Consider the following 23,026-nt stretch of genomic DNA (forward strand, 5'->3'; position numbering starts at 1 on the left):
AGGATTTGGTAAAGTGGTGTCAGGTAACTAATCAATCTTGAAACCAAGAACTAGAAATCCAGTGAAAAAGTTCAATAATTTACAAAGTTTAAATAACTTAGAGTTCTGCATGCTGTCTAGATATTGTAGGTTATGTGATTTCTATTTGTATGCTTTGAATGTACTCTGAATTTTGAACAAAGTTGATGGACCAGCCTCTTGGTCATTTGTGGAGAGAAAATAAAATTAGTGTCATTGACATTGCACCAGGAGAATGAAACTTAATACAAGGTGAAGAATTTTAATATTCTGAAATGGCTCCATCTTGCTCATTAATGGTACCTTGTATCATGAGCGTATGGGGGAGGTGAAAGAGGAACAAGTGACGACTTGGAGCAAAAAGAAAGCTATAACAACTTAACACTTCTAAACAGCATTTTGTGATGCGTATATCCTGTTTTATTTTTACACACACAGCCTTCAAGGTAAGGGATGACTTCATGGTTAAGGCATTTATTACAAAGTTAAATATGAACTATATAGAATTCAGAAAACTGAATTATATAGAGAAATTATATAGAGAAATATATAGAGAGAATTATACAGAGAAAACTGTATATAGCCAGTAATTTTCCTTTATTTACAGAGTCACTGGAGGGGAATGTATATTAATATTGTTGCAAAAGGTAGTATAGAAAATGTTTTGCTTTGTGTTCACATATCTCTATAGTCAGTTGTTTCTGGGTTTGGATCTTTGGGGCAGGAGTTTTCAGGGAGTCTTTCTGTGATAAGAACTGTATAGAGTTGTGGTCTGAGGCTGTTCCTGGACACTACAGCCATGGAAGCACCATGAAATGTCTTTGCACCCATTAAAGCATCCCCCCCTCCTTCCTTTCTGCATGCTTGAGATTAAAATGACTTGGTCCAAACAATTATTTCTGGCCTCATTCACTATAATACTTGGCTATTGCATGCCAGGCATAATTATTCTGCTTCCGTATTGTATTCCTGATGCATCTAGGAAGTCGCAATCATAAAGTCTAAGTATTTTCATCTCTGCAGTATACTGAAACTTTGGCTATATTGAGTTCCTCTCTTAAATACAATTAGGAAAGTGGTATTTCATTACACGCAACATCTTCTAAAAACTTTCCATTTTTGTATTTTACCAAAGCAATTTTCATCCGCGTATGTCAGAACGTATTTTTAGCTCTAATTTTAAAATATGCTATTCATTGATGTGCTCAACCATTGCTAATCTGTTTGTTCAACTTCTCTTGTTTGCTTTTGTGGGAAGCAGACAGCACATTCCCTATGTACCAGATGATTCCCCCCACCGGCTGCCCATAGCTTTCCTCAGCTTGTTAAAGGAGGCAGCATTCATGATTTGCATAATAATGTGGTATGAAAGCGCTCTCTGGTTTGATAAATTATGTTTTTTAACCTCTGGGTGAAGATTCTAATCAACGGGACATATCAGTTGTAAATGTTTAAAAACCAGTTTTCATACTTAAAAATGCTCAATGTTATGAAGTTGCAGGAGTTGAAATGGTTTGGAAATGCATTTACGTTTCCAACTCTGTTCGAACAGTTCAAACTTATATTTCGAAGCTTATATCTTCAGTGAAAATGCAAACCCTAATTTAACATGGACTTAATGGAAATGGTTCTTCGTTTGTCCCTCTAGTACAATAGTAGATAAGAGTATGCTTCATTGCAGGGAAGCTCGTATCGACTTATCTAAAACAGGACCAGCTTTTAAAGAATTGTAACAGCAGGAGCCGGTGTCAGCCTGGTACACCTACAGATGTGAATATAGCTGACATCTGTCAATCTGTTTCTCTAGTCTATAGAGAATGCTAATGGGATAGAACAAAATTAGTAGGGGTTGAGCTTTTCCAGTCTCCCTGCGGAGTGAGCTTAAGGATTTACTGAAGCAGTATAAGAACAATTCATTAATTGGGCTAAGTGAGCCTGGAAATGTGCCAGGTTGCTTTTGTGATCCAATTATTTAACCTTCTTTTTTCCCTCTTAAATCCCGACTCCTGGCAGAGGAAGCAAATAATGCCTTAGAGTCAGGCCGCTCAGTATTTAAGAGACTGGCTATCTAGTCTTTCAGCATACGCGCAATTTATGGTACGGATTTGTGCAGTGCAGAGTACGATGGGATACTTAGACTTTTCTCATCCTTGTTGTACTATATACTTCAGTCCCCTTGTCTTTTTTAATTTCTACAATGTAAGTAATGCCTTTATCCAGCAACTGCTTTGAAATTTTGAAAAGGTGGTATCTAGATCTGTGTCAGAACGGAATTTTCTAATACATTTTGCATTGCTTTGTTGGTGGCAAAGCTCCCACTGGCTGCATCAGACCAAAGTCAGGTCAAGACGAAGCACACTTGACGATTAATCTGCACGCTAGATAATCCCGTTGTGCAACTGGACATGAAGTGAAAAATTTCCAGTCTTCTACTACTAAAATAGCAGTAAAATTGTTTACATTTAGGTCATTAAGGAAGTCGTGCAGTTAGCTAGTCAAGATTTGCCGAGCTTCTAGAATTTATATTTCAGTGACCTCATTCTGTGTTGCAATGATTTAAAGAACTTGTATGCATTTAAATAGCGATGTATCTCCATGTTAGTGCCTTAGTGTGCAGACAGATTTTGGCCTTTGGAAAGCTAAATTCTTTCAGAGAGGTGAACTTCTTTTATTGCAAATCAGGAATTAGTGATAACACCAGGCTTCCTTGATGAAGTTGTGCTAAACTTAAAATGTTGCTTAAAAGGCACCTTGATACTCTCAGGTTGTTTAAAATAGGATTTTAGAAATAGCATGACTTACATAAGTTAGTCATACCCGGCACCATATGGAGTGATCTGGTGTCACCACTTCTTCCGTTTTTGACAGATTCATGTAATATGAAAGACTGTAATCAAGATTTCTCACAGTCTTCCCTTAGCTCATCGTATGCAAGCTAAACTAAAATACCAATCTCGTAGCCTTTGCTTAGGAAAATTGCGATGATTCAGGATGATGGATTTCTGTTTAAATATTTTGCAAACTGTTAGATATATAGAGGTATTCTTTTCTGGACATTTGGGGCTAAAGCTTCACGTGCTTCTTGTGCTGCTGCAGTTTTCTATGTTTTTCAAAGGCAACAGGAACTTAAGCTGAGCTATCGCTGTGGCTGAAATGCTGTGCTATTGAATGAGTTTTGGAATGAAGGTATGTTGTATGGAGAAAATTGTGGCTTGTCACTGGCAATTGAGCTCCAGAATGGAGCTCAGATTATATGATAAAAGTGCTTCTTTATAGCAGTGACTGGAAAGCATGAGTGTTTTATAGAAGAGCAAATAGAAACTGATGTACTTACCACTCCATAAATAAAAAAAAAAAAAAAGTTTAACAGTATAACTAATCAATATATAGTTTGTTTTTGGCTATAAAGTTCACTAATCATGGAAATACAGCCTGTTAGCCAATTTTAGGGAAAGAATTGGAAAGTTAATATTGAAAGCGGAAAAAGCATGAGTGCCTGAAAATGCAGAACCAAGACTCCTTAACAGAAGCTAGGCTGTTGGCTACTAGGTGTTTTACAGATGGGCGAGAAATGTACTGCTGGCTTATCAATGTGCTATTGATTAAAAATTCATAGATCTAGCATAGATCTAGCAGAGACAATATCTTGGGGACTGCAGCAGATGTGGGGTTCTACATAGTTTGGAGAGCCCAAGCACTTTAGTTGGAAGCGATAATTTTCATCTTCTAGTTCTCCAATCACCTGTTGATTAGTTTGATCTCACGCACTTAGAGAAGCGAGGCATCTGGGAGAAGAACATGTAGCAGGTAACTGAAGCTTGTAACGGGTGCTAGTGGTAGATTTGGGGGAGTTCTTTGGGGTTTTATTTTTAAATTGTCATAAAATGTATATGAGTGATAGTAGGAATATGATTGCAGACTCTCATGTGAGAGCAACCTGTGACTCTCCAGAACCTGTTGATGGTGCACTTATATGCTGCCCGGCTTCAAGTTCTGTGGGTGTGTATATGGGGAAAACGTGTCTATAAACCACTTAGTTTTCTTAAGAGTATTTCCTTTCTGCAAGGCTTTTTTGCAACTTCTCCCTTTCGTTCCAAAATTTTCCCAGTTTCTCTTTAAGAACTGTCATTTCAATCTTCGATTCCTCTTCAGGAAGTTTCCTCAAAGTCATATTTCAGCCTTGAACTACTTGTAACTGTATATTGTATGTGAGACACGTCTGCCGCCTTGGAAGGGGATATGTGTCTTTCCAAATGCTTGATAGGTCAGTCCTTAAAGCACGTTTAAGCACCGAGCTCAAGCTGCATGATGATCTTCTGGAAAAGCCCATGAAATTTTCCATGGAGCTCGGAGGTGGTGGTTTTTGCAAGTCAGTGAGCAGATCAAGACCTCAGTCACCTGTTTCATATCACTTTATCTTCTTCAGAACAAAATGTTCTGTGTTGTAAGGCAGACTTTGGAAACATCCTCCTAATGCTTGATTTCGAGACTTTAATTTCAATTAAGCTGCGTCCTTGGAGGAAACATTGAGGCTCAGTCTTTGTTTTGGTATGAGGTGTTAACAGAAGAGCTGTTCTCTGTTTGGTAAGATACTGACCTTGCCTTTGCACCAGCTTTTTAACGCCGCAGTGGGAAGAGGCGTTGTGCTTCACTGCCCTGACTGCTGAGAGGGTTCAGCACCGAGGAGAGCACTTCCTCTTCCTCCTCCTCTTCCTCCTGAAAGCAGCAGGGTGGTTTTTTTGTTTTGTTTTTGTTTTTTGTTTTTTTTGTGACAACAATTTGAGGCATAATACAGCTGTCCTGCTGTATTTCAGTGCTGCACCCTGCTCTTTTTCAGAGCCTCCGCACCGAATGTTGTCTATCCCGGTGCTGTACTAAATTAGATATTACGGGTTTCCCAAGCTGGGAAGCCGCGTGTGACTGGCATTCCTTGAGGCATAGCATATATGAGTGAGAATATAGATCTGACTTCCAATGAGGACTTAGTATTCGCCTTGGGAGCTGCAGTTAAAATGGGTGGCTACCCCCCTGCATGTCTAATGTAGTAACGTTAGAGAAACAAGCTTTTTGTGATTCAAAAGCCCGTACCAATTCCAGCTTCCAGTTAGCCCTGTGAAGGTAGCACAGAGCTGCAGAGCTGCTTGCTTTTCTCTCTTCCTATGTTTCCCTCATGGGCAATTTCCTCAGGACTGGCTGGCACATTACTTACAATTTGGAGGGCAGATAACATTGGGAACCGAGCCATTACATCCAATGGCTGCACGGTTCAGCGTTCCTCAGTGCCATCCTTTGGTTCTCCAGCTGTAGCACCAACTGTTACTGGCTTTTCTTTTTGTTGGCTCTCATCATAGTTCTTGGAAATGCCTTGATTATCCTTGCTTTCACAGTGGGCAGAAATCTCAGACGTGTATCTCAGAGTAACTATTTCTTTCCCGATTTTTGCTGTTTTGGACTTTGAAGCGAGTAACTCAAAATAATGAAGCAATGCAGCACTGCAATGCAATGAAGCAATGCAATACAGATCTTTCAGATGCAAAGACAGCTTGTCCCCAGAAACACCAAAGATTTACCTTAAATCTCTCACAGCTGACTTCTGGGTTCTGCTGTAGCCAGGCAATTTGCCCACCTGTTTAAACCATCAAAAACCAGCCTGTTTAGGCAGAAGGCAGTGTCCACACCTGTGCATATGTGTACTTTCACTTTACAGTGAAGGAACCAGCAAAAGTTCCTGCAGTGGTTTGTCAACAGTTGATAGACCTGAGTGTGACTGTGCTCACAAACGGTCAAACAGTGCAATCCTTGAAGATCCACTGTGAGATCTGCAAGGGGAAGATGGTTTTTTGATCCTTATTCAGTGCCCAGGCAGGAGAAGTTGCTTGCTTGGTAGCAAGCCTACTCTTCCCTGAGCTGCTCTCCCCTGTCTGCATCTCGCACATCTTCTCTTCTCCACCAGAAGCCTTCTAGGAGTCCCTCCCGCAAGGACCCAGAGGTAGGAAGGAGCTGGAACGGCACTGGGTGTGCTCTGCCCTGCGTATTCATGCACTGCATGCATGTCCTTTTCTGGGGATGTAAAAGGAAAAAATGTCCTCTGTACGGTGTGCTGTATTTACAGACTGCGCAGCTCGTGCATAAACAGTTCCTGGTAAACAATCTTTTTCTAAGCGTTGTTATCCAGTGTGTGGGGTTGCCATAACTGAGATTACAACGTCAGGATTTTGCAATTGGAGTAAGTGTGGCAGCCCTATCTAGACAGGGAATCACGTGCTTTTTCTTATTCTTGCATTTTTGAAGAGCACTGAGGCACTTACTAAATGTTGACCTACTTTTCAGAATTTAAGAACTAGTTAGGTGAAATTTTTGAAGCTGGAAAGCGGGTGTCCAATCAAAAATAATCCATGCAAACCCAATAAAATGCAGGTTGATTTTTATTTGGTTTGGCATTAATATTCTGTTTGTTATAGCCCTAACACTGTGAGATAAAGACATGCTTGGGATAACTGCATTGCGGCTTCTTCGTGTCCTAATTAAGAAAAGGATGAACATAAAAATCCAGACTAATTTTCTTAGAACCTCTGACGTATTTTAAAATACATGTGTAGTCCAGGCAGAGAACTGCCAGCTCAAACCATCCAAACCAGTTTCCAGCTTTACGCGGCAGAGTTCCCAGCTGGTTCACCGAGGCCGAGGAACATTAGGCTGCTTTTGTCTAACCTAATAACTAGGGAGAAAGTGAGGCTAAATGACAGCAGCTGTGGCCCTGACATACCAGATGTGGCTCAGCCTCTTTTTCTTTTTTTTGGGGGGGAGAGGTGAGGGATTACAAAGAACCCCAGACAATGGGTTAATCCCACCGAGGCCGTGTGGATGAGGGGGGTGGGCAGCACTTGTCAGGGAGGAATCCACCCACCACCCGAGCTTTGGAGAAGGGAACAAAGAAATCCTTGCTGCTCAGCGTCAGGCTTTCCTGCGGGGCTGCRAAAGTCTACAGAGATGCTCTTGACTTCCGACTTTTCCTAGCACGGTTCAAGGAAAGTGCTTTAATCCAGCATTCCTTTTTTTCCTGCAGTAAAATCCATGAGGTTGCAAATGTGGTAAGAAGCAAAAGTTCGAGATGTTCTAGTTTAAATGAGACTTTCTTTTCTACCTCTGTTTTGATCTGCTCTGTAGCAGACCTCTTCAGTTAGGGGTGATTCTTGGCAAGGTGACTGATCTGCGCAGAGATTTGATGTAAGGATTCCTTGAATCGTTCACAGAGCTGTGAAAATTGTTGTCCTCGCTGACGTTACGGTATGGCAAATTTATGTCATGTTCAGGATTTGTCATTTATTGCATTTCCTGGGAGAAATTGCTTTAGCCTTCCAGATTACTTTTAAGATGGACTGTTCTCCTGGCGGGTGTTTCTTGCATCTTTTTCAGCTGTGGGGACGAACAAACATCTTTTTTGGTAATTTTTTTTTTAACTTTGTACAAATGATTTATTTAAAGAATGTACTTTGTCATTTTGATCAGCCTTTCTCAGCCACAAATCTGGCTGGACAGTTTTCTTTTTGTTTTAGTTTAATTCCTGTATTACATTTTTAGTCTTAATGTCTACTAAAAGTTTTTCCGCTGAAGAAAAGCGATACCCAAAGTATTTTTGTTCTCTGTGCAAAGCTTGTGATATGAAATATTTAGACAGGATTCTCGGTTAAAAACTGACGTGTTCTGTTTTGTTATATTCAAAATAATTGCAATGATTGAAGCATTTTGGAATTTACCTTTTTTCTTAAATCTGTTTGGAACAGTACCTTCAACCTCTCATTGCCTCTTTTTGCATATTGTCGGTACCTTAATGGTAGATGTGCTTATTCACCACTTAAGTGGGGATGGAGTGATTTCTGTGTTAGTAGTGCACACCGATGCAGGAGAGAAGTGGGTCTTTGAGGAAATGTTTAGCACGTGTCCTGCTATGGACAACATGAAAAATGTTCTCCAATATATTAAGACAAATATTCTAGCTGAATTCACATGACAGGTACTAGTAATACCATTGCTTTTAGAAATATTTTATAGCCTGAATTCCAGTTCCAAAGGGAATGAAGCCCATGTGGCTCATGATCTGTCTTTGGATTGGTTTCATAACTCTTGATTTTACTGGTTGCTTCCCAAAAAGTTTGGGCGCAAAGATACCCAGTTATGTCCCAGATCTGCAGTATATTGTCAGTTCTTACTAGACGCCTGAGAACCAACATCAGAGAGGCCTTGTACATGCCTTATCTGGCCCCAGAATAATAATTTGGGAGTTCTGTCGAATGCAAATCCTAGATCCATTCAATCACCAAGCATGCCAAGGCTCACTTTTTTTCCTCTCTCTCATGGTTTCCAGATAACAAATTTAGATTCCTTGTCTCGATAGGGTCAGGAAGAGTTTGGGTTTTGGCAGAAGTCAAATGGCTGGTGGTAGGCCGTTATACGTGCAATTCTCCTCCTCCTTACCCCTTCCCCAGTAGTTTGATAGGCTCTTTCACTAACATGTTGCTGGAAGAAATGTGTTAGAAGCAAAAATCTAAATATAAAGATTTGACTTTTGGGTCCCGATTAGAGTCAAGAAAATCATCTGCATACAGGCTTCTATACAGTTCTAAAATTCAGCTTATATTTAAATATGTTTTCAAAAACATCGTTAAATATTTTTAATACCTGTGGTTTTGGTTATATTCCCGCAGAGATGCGTTTCCCAAATACAGAGGGATAAAAGTCCACTTTGTCAGTGGAACTGTGTAGTATCTCACCTTCTCTGTGAAAGTGTGAATTTTGAGAAGCGGGGAGTGGTTTTAAGGTTGTATTTCAGATCACTATCTTCATGTCTTGTCTATGCAGAAATCTAGAAAATGCGTTAAGATCATTCATAAGACCTTCTGTTGCACTTGCTGCTAGTTTTGCAGAAAGCCTTTTTGGTCTGGTGGTAGAAGCATGGAAGTACTGGATTATAAAAGGTGTCCAAAAATTGCTTGTGGGTTTCTGTAGTAATTTTGTTCTTGTCTATACTATGCACAAAGACATGTCCGCATTTTGACAATGAAGTCTGTGCAATATGGGTTTAAAATACGATGCTGGATTACAACGGGGAATAAAAACTAGCACTGGAAACATTATCACCTCCCCGAATTTGCAAGAAGAGCCTTTGACATGCTGTGCTGTACGGAGTAGATGACAAGAGATCCTGGAGTTTTGAAAGGTGCCACACAGACGCGCGCTAAAGCATGTTCTCTCAAGCCTTGGTATCGTAAGAATTTCTGGTGCCCCAGAACAGCGCAGAATCAAGCGCGTTGTCTTTGTTGGTTTACATCGCACTGCAAATCCTTTGTGCTGCTGTGGAATTGCTGCGTTCAGCGTTACGGCAAATATACCCAGAACCAGGCTCCACGCGGGTGCTGCGGGCAAAAAACCCCATTCCTGTGCTGCATAAAATCTAAGGTTTAAGAGAGTTAAAACTCATTTTCGTGTTGTGGCCAGATAGCACTGCATGTGCATGTATAACAATGAATTGTTTCTTTGACTTGCCTGCGTCTTAGTTGCTAATGTGACTTATTCAAAGCTAATGAGTTTAATCAGAGGTATCGTGTGAATGAGAAGCTATTAAAAACTGTTCAAAGCAATATGAATTTATTTCTTTGTTCCTTTAGGAGACATCACTCAGAAAGGATATGAAAAGAAAAGGGCAAAGCTGCTAGCACGGTACATACCACTCATTCAAGGTAAGAGACTTTATAGGTTACGTCTTTTACACTGAATTTGTGAAAATGTAGAACAGAAAAGTCCTTATTAAATAGAATGGATGAATTAATAACGTTACTTGATTCAAATTGTATCCAGCTAGTAGTAAAAAAGTGCTATCTCACAGAGAAGTACAGAAGACAACCGAGGTCTAAAATATGTTTTGATGCTTTATGTGAAACGTTAAGTGGTAACATTTTTGTTAGCAAATCTCCTTTAGTTTGAGAACTAAATCTAAGAAATGGCAGGTCTGCTGTTTTCATTAAATGAATACGCTTGCTAGTCAGTTTTTCCCCYCCCCCCCCCCCTTTTTAAACCAGCATTAGCAACAGACATGCAGCTAACTTTCAAATTTGGGAACATGGCAGACTCAATTTTGTTGTTGGATCATGGGTGTTTTTCACTTCTGTCAGTGAGTTACTTTAGGCATTTACTAATTGATATTTCCTTTCAAAGACTTAACTTTCTCCATATTTTCTTCGAAATAATGACTTTTCTGCTATATACTTCAGCTGGTTATTATCAGACTTTCTTCAATGGCAAGAAAGCTAGAGGTGCAACTCTTTTTTAATTATGCTAGGACACTTAAATCACTCTGGGTTAAAGCTTTTGTGCTGTCATTGAACAATTCTTCTATAGATTGAGAGGTTCCTGTTAAGATACGGGAAAGTGAGAAGACCAAGAAAAGTGGAATTGATAATGAGACACTGTAGAGTAGATGAGATAAAAAGAATTACAGGCGTTATCTTGTAAGAACACAACGTTAACGCTATGTCAGAGAACAGAGGGGGAAAATGCTGTGACTCTGGTGCTGTTGTTTCGGTTCTGATTTATGGAAATTATTGAGCAAGAATGAGCACCTCTGGCCAGTTTGCTCTACAAACAGTTGAACTAGGTGATAGCTTCTTTTGCTCTTAAAAATCTCAGTGCAGTGACCCCTGTGGCTCTGTGTAGCAGGATGGACAAAAGATTCATTCTCGTTTCTTGTCAGGGAGAGTTGAGTCTGTTCAGCGTTTTTATGTTCTCCGGAAGTTTTCCTTCCACTTCACTAGTTCTTCCAGGATGGTGGTTTCCACTATTTCTCCAGTCTCCAAGCTGCATAGCCCTTATTTTAAGGGGGCAACCCCCCCCCCGTCAACTTCGTCATAACTGATCTGGCAGCAACCATTTACTCCTGAAGGCTTTTTCACGTGGTTTCAACTTTCACTGAGGAAACCTCATTTGAAACCAGACCTTCAGCTTCTTCTGGTGTGTGGGAATGTGTTGCTCATGGATTATATAATCTCCCTGAAGATTTGAGGGTATTGCTGCCACAGGAAAGATTCTGCACCCTGGATTCTTCCTAAAATGCCTTTACTGTCCAAATAGATATTGGACGCTCTTAGGCAGAAGAAGTGGCAGTAAGTTTTTTAGGTTGACGTGCTGGTTCTAGTAACCACCTATTCATTCCAGGTCACAATGAGTTTCTGCTGACTGCTGAATTGTGGTAGCTTTACAGTGCGTGTTTGGCATGTAGCAGTTGGAATATGATCCTAGTGTGTCATCATCCGATTTTTTTTAGGTTTTTTTTTTTTTTTTTTTTTTTTTTTTTTTTTTTTTTTTTTTTTTTTTTTTTTTTTTTTTTTTTTTTTTTTTTTTTTTTTTTTTGCAACCAGCTGTAGCTTCTCCATGGGAGGGTAATTTATAATCCTCTGTAGACTACACAGAACCTAACTCATCTGTATAAAATGGCTCATTCCTTGAATACATACTTTTTGGAGAAATATTGCAGTCAACAGCAAGCTCTATCTTTACCAGCTACACCACCTCCTTTTTACACCATTTTTCTCTAAGGAAGTGACTTAATTTTCTGTTCAAAATATCTGGTCCCCGGAATCAGCTTAGCTCAAGATTTTGAGATCAGGCTAAGTGTGGGTTTGGGGTGAGGATAAAGAGACACTAAAAATGGTTTGTCAATTGACTCTGTCTACTAGAAAGTAATTTCTTTTGGATTTCTCTCTCTTGTTTTAATCATAGGTGTTTGATTTTCTCCGGCTTCTCTCTTTTCTGTTGATAATGTGTGTTTTGTTTTTTTTTCTTCTTCTCAACCCTTAAGTAGAGAAGCTGTTTGCCCAAATGGTTCAAGTTTTGAGCACTCAAGAGTAGCTTAGAAAAACACAGCATTTTGTCTTTCAGTCATTTTTTTAAGCTAACTTTAAACCTAGGCTGCAGTCTAAACCATCCACATTCCCCTTTTCTGCATGAATCCTACTGGCTCCACATAATATCCCAAGTTTCGCTGTCTTAGAAGCATCACTGATTCCTATGTGGTTAGGCTTTTGTAGCTTAGGATGTGGCAAGGACTTTTTCATCTTAATCAAGTGATCCTGTTAAAATAAAGCTGAATAAAATTCTTCCGTCTTTTGCTTCTAGCAGCACTTGGAAAACTCCCTGACACTAGTGGATGTGAAGATATTGCTGTACAAACACTCTCCTATGCTAGAAATATGTAGGGTTTGCGTGGATGTCAGACCAAACAAATTCAGTTCTGTGTGGCCCAGAAGACTTCTACGATACATGTGTAACTTTGGAAGGTGTTTTATAATATTATATTTAGGTAACTTGCTAATTCAGGAACCCTTTCAGCTGAAGCAGTGTATGAGACTGCAGAATTGACTTGTTAGATGGCTTTGGGGGGCGAAAAATGAGGAAGAACACTAGTCTAATGGCACTTTTATAGAATATTTGCATTGAAGTTTCTCTTTCATACTTGAGGTTTTCCAAACAGGAGTGTTTAATTCGGGAGAACTGACTTCATATAATCAAGTTTAACACCTTAACATTCTGGACAGTAATATTAGAAAAACATATCCTAAGGAGATGGCATTAGGAAAACTGGGGGACAACGGCATGCTGTGATCTCATAGGTTTGCCTTTTCTCAACTAAGAAAGCAATGGTGCAATTTGAACTTTAAAATTTAGGCTGGCATAGGTAATATGCATTACTTCTCTGTCCCTTTAGCTTTCTGCTTCTTAAAAGAAAAAAAAAGTCTCCTTGTTCATCCAGTTCTTTCCTAATAATTTTAAGGAGTGGGCTAAAAATAGCTCATTCTATGTTTTGTCCTACTTGCTTGACACCATATTTCTTAAGTAGCAGATTACCTAATTTGCTTACCGCTTTTGCCTCGCTTTGCATTAAGATGACAGGAATCTAGCTTTAATATGCTAAACAGAGTGGGTGAGCTATCTGCCTCTGAGCCCAAAGAAGGACGCTTTGGCAAAAAGACTGAGTTTGCTTAAAACCCTAAGCTAACTACTTATTTCAGTTTCCTGACATATGTTCCATTAACCCAGTTCTAGCTTTGAATTTTGTTAATTGACACAGCTTAAGCACGGCTCAAATTATGTGTAGGAGTCCCAGTGGCTTTGTGCATGGAGTAATTTTTTTTGATCATTAACAATTTGATCATGGGCTTTTTTTTTTTTTTTTTTGGTAATGTTCTGTGCCTAGCAGTATTCCTAGTGGGATTCATTAAGTTTCCCGTTATCCATCAAGGTTTGCTGACTGATAGATGCCAGTGGTTTAGCTTTGAAGAGATCCTGTTCTCTGATTTCGCCACCCCCATGACCTTCATGTCTTTATAAAGTTGATTTGGTCTCCATTTCTTTTATACGTGCTGTCATCTTTTATTTTCTGTTGGTCGCTGAAGTAAAGATTGTTTATGACCAGTTAATTTTGTCTGGTGTTTATATGTCAGTACTTGAACTTCTCAGCACCCAATATCTTCCTTATACTGCATCAGCAGCTAGCTCTGCTTGTGTTTTTGGGAAGTTTGAGCTGGTAGGACAATTCTGCTGATTTGTAAGGCTTTTGACAAAATGTAGGTTGGACGCTGAGAATGCTGGTGAAATGTAAGGAATAAAATTCCTGGGTAGAGGCATGAAAGCAGACAAAGGAATGCAGGAAGAATTGTTTGAAATACAAGTTTTGGTTAGAATAAGTTTAAGAAAGGTGAAAACACTAGGGATATTGAGGTAGGACTTCATATTGATGTGGTTCCTTGTAAAGGGGGAACAAAAGGTGGCACAGATTTGGTAGCAACTCTGGAAAGAGGTGGCTTAAAAATTGAAGGGAGGGGATGACTCCCCACATGATAGCGCTTGGAGGTCTGCTGTAGATTCACCAACTTAGGCTTGAACATGAACAGAAGATTGTGGGGTAAGCGATACTTCTGCCTTGTTACAAAATTGGAAGGCAGATGTCCATAATCATAGGATTCAGATTTACACAGGTAGGTTTTTTGTTTGTTTTAAACAGTTATGAATCAATTTGTATAACCTTTTTGACTTAAAGCACAGTCACCCGCTCTTGAGATGAGAGTTCTGGAAGTGCAATTTGTTATCTTCAACCACCTCAGCTGAGATGTAAAAAACGAACCATGTGAGGAGACTTACTCTTTTTCAATGCCGATGGAAATGGATTGGATTAAGCTTCTACTGTAATATGATAAAGGTTTGGATGAATATGTGGGGAACCAGATCATTGCACAGGCAGCATGAGATAACCCCACAGAGAGCTTGGTGAACAGAAAAAACAGGAATGGCTATAAAGCATGTTATCAATTAACAGTAAAAATAAATAGAACGTAGCAGTATTCAGGAGTTAAGTTTCTGTATGTTCTGTTGTGCGTTCTAAATCCAAACCTGCAGTTACGAAGAATTAATGGAAATGCTAGATTTCACATAGAAACCATAAAACTACATAGTTATGGGCAAATACTAATTAAAATGTGTTATTTTCCACTGATTCAGCCAGACAGATGCACTATACAAGAATTTAAGCAGAAAAATATATTGAGTAATAGTAGCCCTTGATATAATCTGACTTTTGTCAGTCAGCCTTCATCACCCAGATCTCAGACAAAACTCTGAGGAATATTTAAACTCTGTCTGAAAGATGAACCAGCTCAGGGTATGGGCTAACAGGAACAAATTTCACCACCCCTGAGAAGCGTTTTCAGCCACTGTAGGCTTGTAAGCTCATGGTACCAGCTATAATCATTCTGGTTATAAAAAAAATAAAATATTAAAAGACATTCAGCACAGCATTTTTTTTATTATTTTTTTATTTGTCACAATCACACTTTTCACAGATTATAGCTGACCTCTTGTGTCAGGGACAGAGAGAAGTGACACAAGTGTCCTTGAGAGCATTTATTTTCTCTTAATGAAATTATGAAGTAGGCAAGCTGGTGTGCCGCAGGGCACTGTCTATTTTTCCTATTGAATTTCAGGAAGAGGTAATTTTTACCTGTAAAGTTTTAATTGTCACTGACATGTTAAAAATTTCATCTCAGGAAGTGGAATATCATGATGGGTTGTTGAATGTGCAATAAATCTTATTTCTTCTTTGCATTCATATATGATGTATCGGTAAATGTAGATTTCTTTTTAATGGTTACCTGAATTTAGCTGGTACTCCAGGCATTGGAAACCATTACGAAACTGTTTTAACCAAGGGGAAAGACAGAATAAGATCCTCCGAGGTTCTGACAGCAACCAGTCAGTCACTTGGAAGCAAAATCTGTGTTTCCTTTTGTTAAATATGCATTACTGTGGAGGCGCTAGCACAGCTATGGTGCTGCTTTCCTGCTCGCCTACCAGGTGTGAAGGCAATTTCTTTAAGAAACAAATATTTTCCGTAGTTTTAAAGTCTCGGCCAGCAGAGCCTTTCCAAGAACTGCCCATCCCTCTGACCTCCTGGTTCTGCCGTGCCCTTTTTCCTTTCATTCTCAAAGCAGAAGCGTTTTTACTGAGGCTTTGAAAGAAATGTCTCCAAATTTCTGGTGGGCAGATCTTTTGGTAAATGATTTGCTAGATTCTTATTTAAAGACCGATTCTGTAGCTTAGCACTACTGTTAACATGGAAAAGGTTATGTGCTGTATCTTACCATTTCAGTTGTTCCGCCTGTCCCTGTGGGGGAATCCTGATAAAGGAGCTAGAGAGAGATCTGTATGCCTGGGAAGTCTGTTTTCGTCTCCCCTGCTCCTCCGACCACGCAGGTCGATCTAATTAAGATACTACCTCTTTATTAGGCTCACCTTATGAATATTCTTAAACCGTTAGAGTTGCAGTATTACATTACGTTGTATTTTGCTGTGGTGGTCAGGAACTCAGCAGAAGTAGCTGTACCTACTGAACCTCAAGGTAGGAAATCTGGTCGGTAAAATTTGGACTATGAGTCAACTCCAGGAGAGGAAGTATTACTGGCAAACCAGAGCGTTTTTGCTGTGGTTATAGGAAAAATTACAGTCTCTCAACCAGTTCCTTCACAGGCTGTGGTAGCGTTTACACCCAAAATGAGTGCTGACTTTCTTGCCTGATGTAGATGCCGGTCTTTAGAAGCAAGCAAAACCCCCTGAACTCCTTGCAACCTCTCGTATCAGCCACCATTGCATCACGAGCAGCCAAAGAATTGATTCTTTTCGTAGCTACCTACGTGAATTTTGGCAGTACGTGCTGCGTTCCACTAGTTTTTTCAAGCGTGTGCGCGTATCCGTGTGGTCTCCAGTTCTCATTGTTGCTGTTGCTTACTCTGGCAGAATACAGCTGGCGTGCTAATCTGCCTTGCAGTTGGTACCACCTGAGAATCTGCCTTCTGCAAGTTGTGGATAAGAGGCAATGTTCAAAGGTTAATACTACAAATAAAAGAAAGGAAGTGTGGGCAGAAAAATTCCTGAAAATGAATCAGTCTCAGTAGTTCAAAACTCACTTAAAATATCTTAATCTAGAAAGTCAGATGTGCAAGATTTTTTTACGAAAATGCCATGAAGTCATTGACCTTTTCCCTGTATTAATTTGTGGTTTCTTCGCATGAAGGATTATTTGGTCTTTAAGTCTTCAAAATACCAACTAATGAAAAAGTATAGCAAAAAATGGCTAGAAGCCGGAGATCTATTTGTCAGCTGTTGGAAATTCATCTCTGGTGCAATAGATAGGTCAGCTAAAGTTCAAAAGTGTTCTGCAGTGCTTCTTAAGAATACTCATTACTATAATGTAATAATATAAACTCATTCTTTGAGAGCTCTAAGGTGTTTTCTCCCCACTAGGATGTGTTTTTAATAGTCTTGTGATAATAAAATACTCCTCCCAGATGATAGACACTTTGACAACTTTTGTTGCCTAAATGAATGCTGTATGTCTGGAGAAAAAAGATATGTAAACCTGCTTTTCCCTGTTTTTACAGTTTGTGAGGACACTGAGAATGAATTCTAAGGTTATTCTCTGAGTGAATCCAAGAGAGATCTCAGTTTGGTAGCTAGAAAAATCCTGGCAGAGCTCTGCTGGTGAGATTAAAAAACTGGGATGGGCTTCCTTTTTCCAGAAGTTGTTTCTCTTAAGCAACAAGTGGTGACTTTTTTCTTCTYTTCTGGAAGCAGTTGGAGAAGTTAATAGAATGTAGCCCGAACTGTTATAAAAGCTTAAAATACTTTAGTAAAGAGGAGCATGGTAGGTATTGGTGATCTTAAAGATTCAAGAACAGTTCCAAGCCAAAGCAGAAATGAGATAAAGTCAAGCCCATCTGATCCGGAGATGGCAGGGAAGACATGTAATGTCATGAAGGTAATTGCTTCTGTTTGAGGCTATAGCTTTGCAATCGGGAGCGGATCTGCACTGAATCATCCAATAATACAGATTTGTTCTGGATCAGCTACACAATTTCACTTAGCCAGAATGCATGACAGCATGTTCATGTTGGCTTTTTTAATGCTGAGAGGGCAAAGCGTACCTCATCTAGTATATAAACTCTATTCATGCAAAGTTAACTTTTCAAAGTTTTTGTGAATATATTTGGACCAGCAGAACAAGTGTATATTGGACCATTTCTTCATCAGCTGTAAGGAAGCTTCTCTTGCTGTGACATCAGTCTTTCAAGACCTTCAAGTTGGAGGCCAAAGCTTTTCTCTTGTTACATCAATTCCCAAAGAAAACATTACCTGGCCTTCTGTTTATCAAGTCTTTCAAATACTTTTGTAGTGAATTGTCTGCGATAGATGGTGGGCTGACAAGTCTGGAGACTCTCCTGTAGTTAGGAATCTGATTTCTTGCAAAAAGTACGTGTGTTTCCCAAAAGAATATCTGTTGGCATTACCGATAGACCTCCTTGTGAAGACAGCTTTTAAAATATGGATATCTTTCCATTGTGAACTAGTCTGTCTATTAGTTTCTCATTATGTACCAAAACAGACATGACAATTTGGTGAGAACTATCTGTGCCAAATTAACACTCATAATTTTCACACCTTGCTTTCCTCTGATCATCTCTTTGACTACTAGGTTTCACGTGAAGTTCCAAATGTCTTTAATCTTGGTCAAATACTTTTAAGATTACTTTTATGAATTTATCTTGGAAGAAAATAAATAAGTAGTAAATTAAGCATAGTACAACTGCCACTGCTGCTTTATCTGTTAATGATAAGTAACAATAAAGCAAATATAAAGAAGACAAGAATGGAGAGTAAATACTAAGCTAGACGTACTTCCACTTTATATATTTGAAACAACACATATTCTATGTTTTCCTCTGAGAGCTGTTATTTGCAAGACATTGAGTGTTTGTGAACCCAGAGTGTTAGTCCAGATTAACAGTAATTTTGAAAAAACTTAGGTAAGTGAAATCTGGCATAAAGTATAATCTCCTGACACTGTAAAGGACAAAAAAAAAAAAAAAAAAAAAAAAAAAAAAAAAAAAAAAAAAAAAAAAAAAAAAAAGCCGCCCAAGGTTTGAGGGCAAGTTCCCAGTACCACTATCCAAAAAAATTAACTGTGACCGTGCTAAGTTTTGCATTGTTGTTGGTAGCTAGCAAATTTGCTGTCTTGGGGATTGCCTGTGGTTGATATTCAGAGACTTGTATGTCTCTCAATGTACTTTTTCTTACAGTAATAGTGTAACCGATGAGAACAAAAATCTGCAAATTGGTTGCCATTAACAAAATAATAAGTTTGTTTCTAATATTCATTATTAAGATAAAATATCTATGAAAATACTTATAAAAATGCAGAAAAAATGATACATAGCAGCAGATCATAGGTTGATTCATTAAGTTGAATGTGGCCCTAAATGTTGCATTTTGTAGATGACAAGTAACCTAAGTATATAGCTTCTTTAATACCATAAAAACACGCCTGTGAATAGATTTGATATCTTAATATTATGAGATCTAAATGTAGTGTGGTGTTAAGATCATGAAACAGATTAAAAGGTATCAGTTAAGCCAACTTTTCATATTGCTCTGATCCGAGATACACTAAAGCATACTTGAGATATCTTTCACTTTTGTTACTAATGCTTTCTTATATTTCAGCTGGAGAAGGAGTTTCTTTACTTAAATATATAATTAAGGTAAAATAGTCTTAAAGGAAACAGATAATCTTTTTTAGGTTTAAAAAAAAAAGGTTCAGATTTTTTTTAAATAAGGACAAGTGATTTTAGCCTGCTCTTTCCCAGATCTCTAAGGAGCTCTTTGAGGTCTAAAAAAGGAATGCTATTCAGTCAGCGTCCTCTACTCGCTAGTCTGTTCCCAAGAGCTGATACTTTCTACTACATCAACATCTTTATAAGCGTGGGCTTTATAGAGGCAGTTTGAAATTTTAAAACATGACCAGTATCGTTAGTGGTAGTATTGCTTGGTAGCCATGTGATGCTGAGTCCAACAGGCTGGCTTTTTTTCCTACCAGCTGGTATGTCTGCTACAAATGAAGAACCCGTGGATGCACAGGAGTTGTATGATGCGGGGAGAGATACTATTTTTCTGCACAAACCTTATTATGATTTGGTTTGCAGTTTCCTCTGCTCCAAACTTGCCACTTATGGCTTTCCTTCGTTTGGGTCATTAAAACCCCCAAAACATTAATAAGCATCTTAGATGTTATCCCCCCCCCCCTTTTTTGTGCTTTGCAGCTATTTGCTTTCAAGAGTCAGCAGAAGAGGGGGTGGATTATGTGCAAGGATAGCAGAGGGAGAGTTTATTCCTCAATGTAAAATGGGTTATGTGAGTTGGATGGCTGCCCCGAAGAATCGTACTGCAGAATTCCTCAAAGTGTTTGCAGAAGGGTGTGGTAATGGCCAATGTGAATTAGTTACATATTAGTTCAACAGCAGAGAGGTTCAACAAAGGGCTTATCATAAGTAAACGTGGTGCTATCAGTACCAGCCAACTTTTCTGGTTTATCCAGAGTTGTCCCGATTGCTTAAAGCTAGTGTTAGTAACTACAGCCTGACCAGTTCCCTGGGTACTGTGTGAGCAGGAAAAACAGCCCTAAAATTCCCTTTGTCCTTTTTCCATCTGATCATATTGTACTGAGGAGGAGATTGGTGTTAGGTATTAGCTGAGGGGCTTCTGTTGTGACCATATGAAGGTGCTACTCCATACTTCTTACATTAGTGTTTCTCTTCTGTAATTCTCTCTGAAGAAGTTGAGATGCAAGGTTGGAATGGGAAACAGCCCTGTGTAGGTGTTGCTGGCCCTGGCCTGTAGGATAAGTCCCTCTTCCCCATCATTTTCCAGACAGTACTGTGGGAGCATTAGTCTTGATCAAGTTTCAGCAAAACATGACTGGAGGAGGCTCTTGGAAAAAAGTAATACGGAGAGTCTGGGGGGGCCTCATTCAAAATGAAAAGATGAGAACCTTATAGAGGAATATCTTTTTTTTTTTCTTGGATGGGAGGGAAGGAGGAACCATAAAACATTCAAAAGTGGAATTTCTTTAAAACGGAAGAGATCATCATCTAGTTTGTAAGACAGGGGTGGGGGACAGCATCTGCCACAAGTGTTAATTCTGCTTCCATGCACTTGTAGATACTCTGCTTGCTGCGATGCTACTGCTTCTCCCTGTGCCCTTGTTCCTGAGACATGCTGCACATCACTGAAGTCAGGTGAAAAGTTTCCAGGCCTCAGTTAGGGACACAGGGAAAAGGATCACCAAGACCCTTAAGGATAGTGGGTCAGTATATTCTGGGTCCTCCCTCCTCTTCCTCTCTCTAGGTTGTGAAGGGTGCCACAGCAGTCAGGAGGTTTCCAGTCATGAAAGACTTTTTGGCCATCTTTCAGAAGAATTTGAGAACAGGAATGATTTACTGAGGGATGAAGTCCTTCACTGACATTTTTTACTGTAGTTGCATGGTGGGACAGTGGCTGTATAACTACGTAGCTCTATGGGTGGATGTGCGCAGTCACTGTGTGGCATGAGAAGAATGGAGGGCCCCCATTCTCCTCCCTTAAGATGAAGGGAGGTTTCCAGCTTTCTCTGATAGTTAGGGAGGCATTGCAAGGTGTGTGTTATGGAGTGTTTCCATGCACAGGTACTTCCTCTGCTTTCCACCATTCAGCATATAGCCTTCTTGACTTCACATAGCAGCTCGATTCAGATGAAATTTAAGTTCTAAATTTAAAAATCTAAATTCTAAATTTAATCTTGTCCTTCCTCCAAAAGCTTCCCGTTCCAAAAGTTCATCAGTTTCAATGAATTGGAAACATTTTTTGTTACACAGTTTTCTCGGGTACTCGTAGTCTCCATCTCCTGATGTAATTCTGCATCTGTTACCCGGTATAGTTGCATTACCATGAGGATGCTGGTCTTCAGCTTCCTTTCTAATAGCTTAAGTTGTAACCCCAAAACCTTTGTCCCATCTTTCCTGCATTACTGGTGCCCCCACGGACTGTGTCTGCTGGTTTCCTCCCTGATGTTTTGTAGGACTATGCTTGGTACATTTTAAAAACTTCCTCCTTGCCACCCAGGTGGCAAGTCGACATGTGGCCATTTCTGATGCCGTCAGAAATTGAGAYAGTTGGTGCACAATGTAAGCATCCAGCATTGTAGTTTCCTTTGTCAGTGGGGTTTTTGCCCCCAGAAAAGAGATGTCTGTTGATTCATGGGGAGATCTGGCTGTCTTAGCAGACACACTTATGGATTTTTTTTTTTCCCCCATTATCCTCTTGCCTTCTTGCATGGAGACATTCCTCCTCCATAAGGGCTGCTAATGTGGAAATAGGATTTCTCTATGATGCCACTGGGTTGTCCTGTTGAACCTCCTTTCAGTAGCACTGTGGCTAGTTTTTTGGGGGTGTCAGTGAAATCCATCCTCCTGAGATGTTCATCTGTGTCGGCCAAGTGGATCCTAAGACTGAGGCCCATGAGCCAACTGCGCCATGTGTGCTCGTGTGCACAGAGAGCAGATAATTGTTGCATCTGTCCTTACTGGCAAGCCAAATACGTGCAGTCTTCTAAACCTCTTCTAAAAGCCTGCTCAGACTTTTCTGGAAAAAAAAAAACAGGTCCTTCATGTCTCCTAAAAAAGCAGGCCTCATGTTCTGACTGCAAGAGGTTACACTGAAGGAGAAAGTGATTCTTCCAATGAGTATCTACAAGAATAAAGGACCTCCCTAAAGCTTGAATAAGTGTTATTGTTGAAAACTTTTGAAGCTCTGAATTTTGCTGTTCATAGCAAAATGAACTCCATGAGTAAAATTAACTCATGAGAATGTGGACATCTACACTGTAGCCTCCTAATGGTCATTTTATTAGTTTACTGGTTTCTGTTTGAACTTTTTACAATGTTAATGTTTAAATTAAAATTGCCTGTCTATCTGTGTAACTCAGGCTGTGACTGCAGTCGCTATTCTGGTGCTACTTAAGATAACTTAGCAGTACAGCCTAGTATGGCTGAGTGTTGTGTTCTGGCCATCTGAAGTCCTGAAAATCAAAAGCATATTTCTTTCATCGTGATACTTTTGGTTACCTGATAACTGCTGAGTGCATATTCTTTTGACACTGCCAAATATAAGGGCATATTGTAGACTGAGATTATTTACAGAATAGTCAGCTAACGTTGGAGACTGGGTATAAGAGTCTGCAGTCACTTGAACTTGCTTCAGTCTCTGAAAGTGCATCTGCTGTTAACAAGGATACGTTACTTTTAATTTTATATAGCTATGAAATATCTTTTTTTGTACTTTGTGGGCTGTCATCCTAGTAATTCAATTGGAACGGGACCAGTTTCACAAGCCCTGTACCACTTTGTTCTGTAGTTCCTTTTCTGAGGAACGTGCAGTTTACTCTGGTGCCTTGCAGTTCATAATAGCTTTTAAAGTTTCCTTATAGAAGGGGAGGGGGGGAATAAAAAGAAAAGAGGGAGAGAGAGCAATTATGGTCTTTATGCATGCTACTGAATTAAAACATCCACTTTATACTAGTGCTGTAAACAGCTGTGTT

At 39.5% G+C, this 23,026-nt stretch overlaps 1 protein-coding gene across 5 annotated transcripts in view; it reads left to right on the forward strand.

Moving 5' to 3' along the window:
* Positions 1–23,026, forward strand: part of DIP2A (disco interacting protein 2 homolog A) — a 128,364-nt gene that overhangs the window by 23,833 nt on the left and 81,505 nt on the right. For all 5 annotated transcript variants that reach the window (XR_003256484.1, XM_026084811.1, XM_026084812.1 and 2 more), the window contains exon 2: positions 9,684–9,755. Coding sequence is in view for 4 of the 5 variants with exons in the window: in XM_026084811.1 (XP_025940596.1) it covers positions 9,684–9,755 (72 nt within the window). In the remaining variant the exon portion in view is untranslated. The remainder of the gene's footprint in view (positions 1–9,683; positions 9,756–23,026) is intronic.

The sequence above is a fragment of the Apteryx rowi genome, unplaced genomic scaffold (genome assembly GCF_003343035.1).
Source record: "Apteryx rowi isolate R43461 unplaced genomic scaffold, aptRow1 scaffold_650, whole genome shotgun sequence".
NCBI classification, from domain to species: domain Eukaryota; kingdom Metazoa; phylum Chordata; class Aves; order Apterygiformes; family Apterygidae; genus Apteryx; species Apteryx rowi.